We start from the raw sequence: 2,641 nt of genomic DNA on the forward strand, positions 1-2,641 counted from the left end.
AATTTTTGTATTTTAGTAGAGACGGGGTTTCACTGTGTTAGCCAGGATGGTCTCAATCTCCTGACCTCGTGATCCACCCGCCTTGGCCTCCCAAAGTGCTGGGATTACAGGCGTGAGCCACTGCGCCTGGCCTCCAAGGGAAATATTTTAAAGCTGAGAATGAGGTGAAAATTCTACTCATTTCTTTTTTTTTTTTTTGAGACAGAGTCTCACTTTGTCACCCAGGCTGGAGTGCAGTGGTGCAATCTCGGCTCACTGCAACCTCCGTCCCCCCGCGGGTTCAAGCAATTCTTCTGCCTCAGCCTCCTGAGTAGCTGGGATTATAGGCACCTGCCACCGTGTCTGGCCAATTTTTGTATTTTTAGTAGAGATGGGGTTTCACCATCTTGGCCAAACTGGTCTTGAACTCCTGACCTCGTGATCCACCCGCCGCAGCCTCCCAAAGTGCCAGGATTATAGGCGTGAGCCACTGAGCCCGGCCAACACTACTCATTTCTATGAGGAGATACTTCCATCTTTTGCTATGCTATCATTTTGTGCTGGAATTAGCTGGTGTTCAGAAGAGAGCAGGTGTTTAATATAATAAAAAGTCCATGAATGCCAGAAGGACACCCAGGGTGAAATGAGTTCTCACTGATACATCTTAGCTCATGTTTTTGCTGTTTCACATAATTCACAATTTACAGAAGGGCCAGGCATGGTGGCTCCTGTGTAATCCCAGCACTTTGGGAGGCCAAGGCCAGGAGTTCAAGGCTACAGTGAGTTATGATCATGCCACTGTACTCCACCCTGGGTGACAGAGCGACACTGTTTCTTAAAAAAAAAAAAAAAAAGTTAACAAAAGACTTTCCAATCCAGCGAGAACAAAGGGAAGTCAACAATATTACAAATGTAAAGCCCTGGGCATTTTCCCTCCTTGATGTGTAAGTACACAGAGGGTGTGCATACCATATAGCCTTCCCTCCCCTCTGCCCCCAACTGTTTTTTTTTTTTTTTTTACCAAGGTTTCTCCCAACACATCGATGGCAGAGCTGGCTTCTCTCAAGGCCTTCTCGGTTAAGGGCTCTGGCTCCCCTGACAAGCCTCCCCTCCGAGCATCGCTGATGTCTGCATCACTCATTTCCGGCTCCACCACTGCCTCCCCATGATGCTTACGAATAGCTGGAAGAGGCCGCTCATCATAGGGCAGGGACTCTGCCTGCAGTGAGCGAAGGAGAGAGGAAAATGCTGGGGAGCTCCATGGGTCGCATTCTCCAATGCACCTCTCACGGGCAGGCTCACTGCGCTTACTTACCTGATCTGCAAGACGTTATTTTGCTAAATATCAGTATCATCAGATTAGAATAATTTATACAACAAAGAGGATATAATTGAAAAGATTAGATGAGGCTTTCTGTTCCTTTCTAAACTCATTATAGACCTAATAAAAAAAGCAAGGTAGATTCCGCCTCAATGGAGACTACTAAAGTAAAGGCTATTACATCTTTTTTTCTGACAAGATCTCTCATATGTTCTCAGTTTATTGCTTAGAAATAAGCATCAAGCCTGATTTAATAAGCATGCTCACACGGTGTCACTAGGTGTCTATCGCTTATGTGGCTATGTTCTCACTCAGTACTATGGCTCCTAGAATGGAACAGAGGTGGGTCTGGCTGGGGTGCACTCATGCACTCCATGCATGGGAACAGCACCTGGCATAACACAGGTCCTCTACAAATATCCAAGTAAAGTGAACGCCAATCTGAAACAGAATTACCTACATTGGTCTTTGGATGAGGATCTGTGGCAGGGAGTAACTGGTCTACTGCAGAATGCTGAGGAGAAATAGTTAGAGAATATGATGAAGGCTTTTCCTGAAGGAAAGGTTCTGCAAACTGGTTTTCTGTTCCTCTTTCTTCCAGTTGTGGTAGTGAGGGCATTGGCTTTTGGCGGCGAGGACTGCCAGAACGAGCGAGGGGCCAGAGGGGCAAATCAAGAGGTCTTCGCATCTAGGGAACAAAAAGGGACATTTAATTTCAAATGCCACTGCCATGACAGACATATCCATCTCATTCCTCCAGATGAATAAGACTTTAGAAAGCTGTGCTGGAAGAGGCTCCTTGGCACAATGAAAAGTTTCAAAACCAAAGAGAAACTTCCACGGAGTGAATCTCCTTGAAAGTCCCACACAATCAAGCTGCACTCATCTCAGTTGTCTCTCCACATTTCCGTGTGGACTACAAAAGTGACACACACACCCAAAATGCTAGTGAAGGAATGAACATTTGTGCATGGAGATGTCCACATATATGTGCCCCTGAAGGAGCACAGTGGTGTGGAGAAAGCACCTGGGCTGGACCCAAGTGGACTTCTATTCAAAATCTGGCACTGCTATTCACTGTGTGTACAAAGGAAAGTGATGTTGTGTAACCCAACAAGTAAAGCTGACTACACAGTTGCTGCACACTGGGCACGGTATTGAATGTTTTGGACAGGCAGGCTCATTAATGCTTATTCTTTTTACTCCCACTTGAAAGCTGATGGAAAACTGCAGCATAAAGCTGATAAGAATTAGTCTGTGATCACAGAGCTGGAATGGTGGTGCCCGGATTTGAACCCAGGCAATCCAGCTCCAGAGTGTGCTTTTTTTTTTTTTTTTTTT

At 45.7% G+C, this 2,641-nt stretch overlaps 1 protein-coding gene across 1 annotated transcript in view; it reads right to left on the bottom strand.

Moving 5' to 3' along the window:
• Positions 1-2,641, bottom strand: part of CEP104 (centrosomal protein 104kDa) — a 40,092-nt gene that overhangs the window by 21,684 nt on the left and 15,767 nt on the right. The window contains exons 8-9 of the mRNA XM_011956853.1: positions 1,761-1,988; positions 1,001-1,198 (exon numbers count right to left, since the gene is read on the bottom strand). Coding sequence (XP_011812243.1) covers positions 1,001-1,198; positions 1,761-1,988 — 426 coding nt within the window. The remainder of the gene's footprint in view (positions 1-1,000; positions 1,199-1,760; positions 1,989-2,641) is intronic.

The sequence above is a fragment of the Colobus angolensis genome, unplaced genomic scaffold (genome assembly GCF_000951035.1).
Source record: "Colobus angolensis palliatus isolate OR3802 unplaced genomic scaffold, Cang.pa_1.0 Scaffold426, whole genome shotgun sequence".
Taxonomy (NCBI): Eukaryota; Metazoa; Chordata; class Mammalia; order Primates; family Cercopithecidae; genus Colobus; species Colobus angolensis.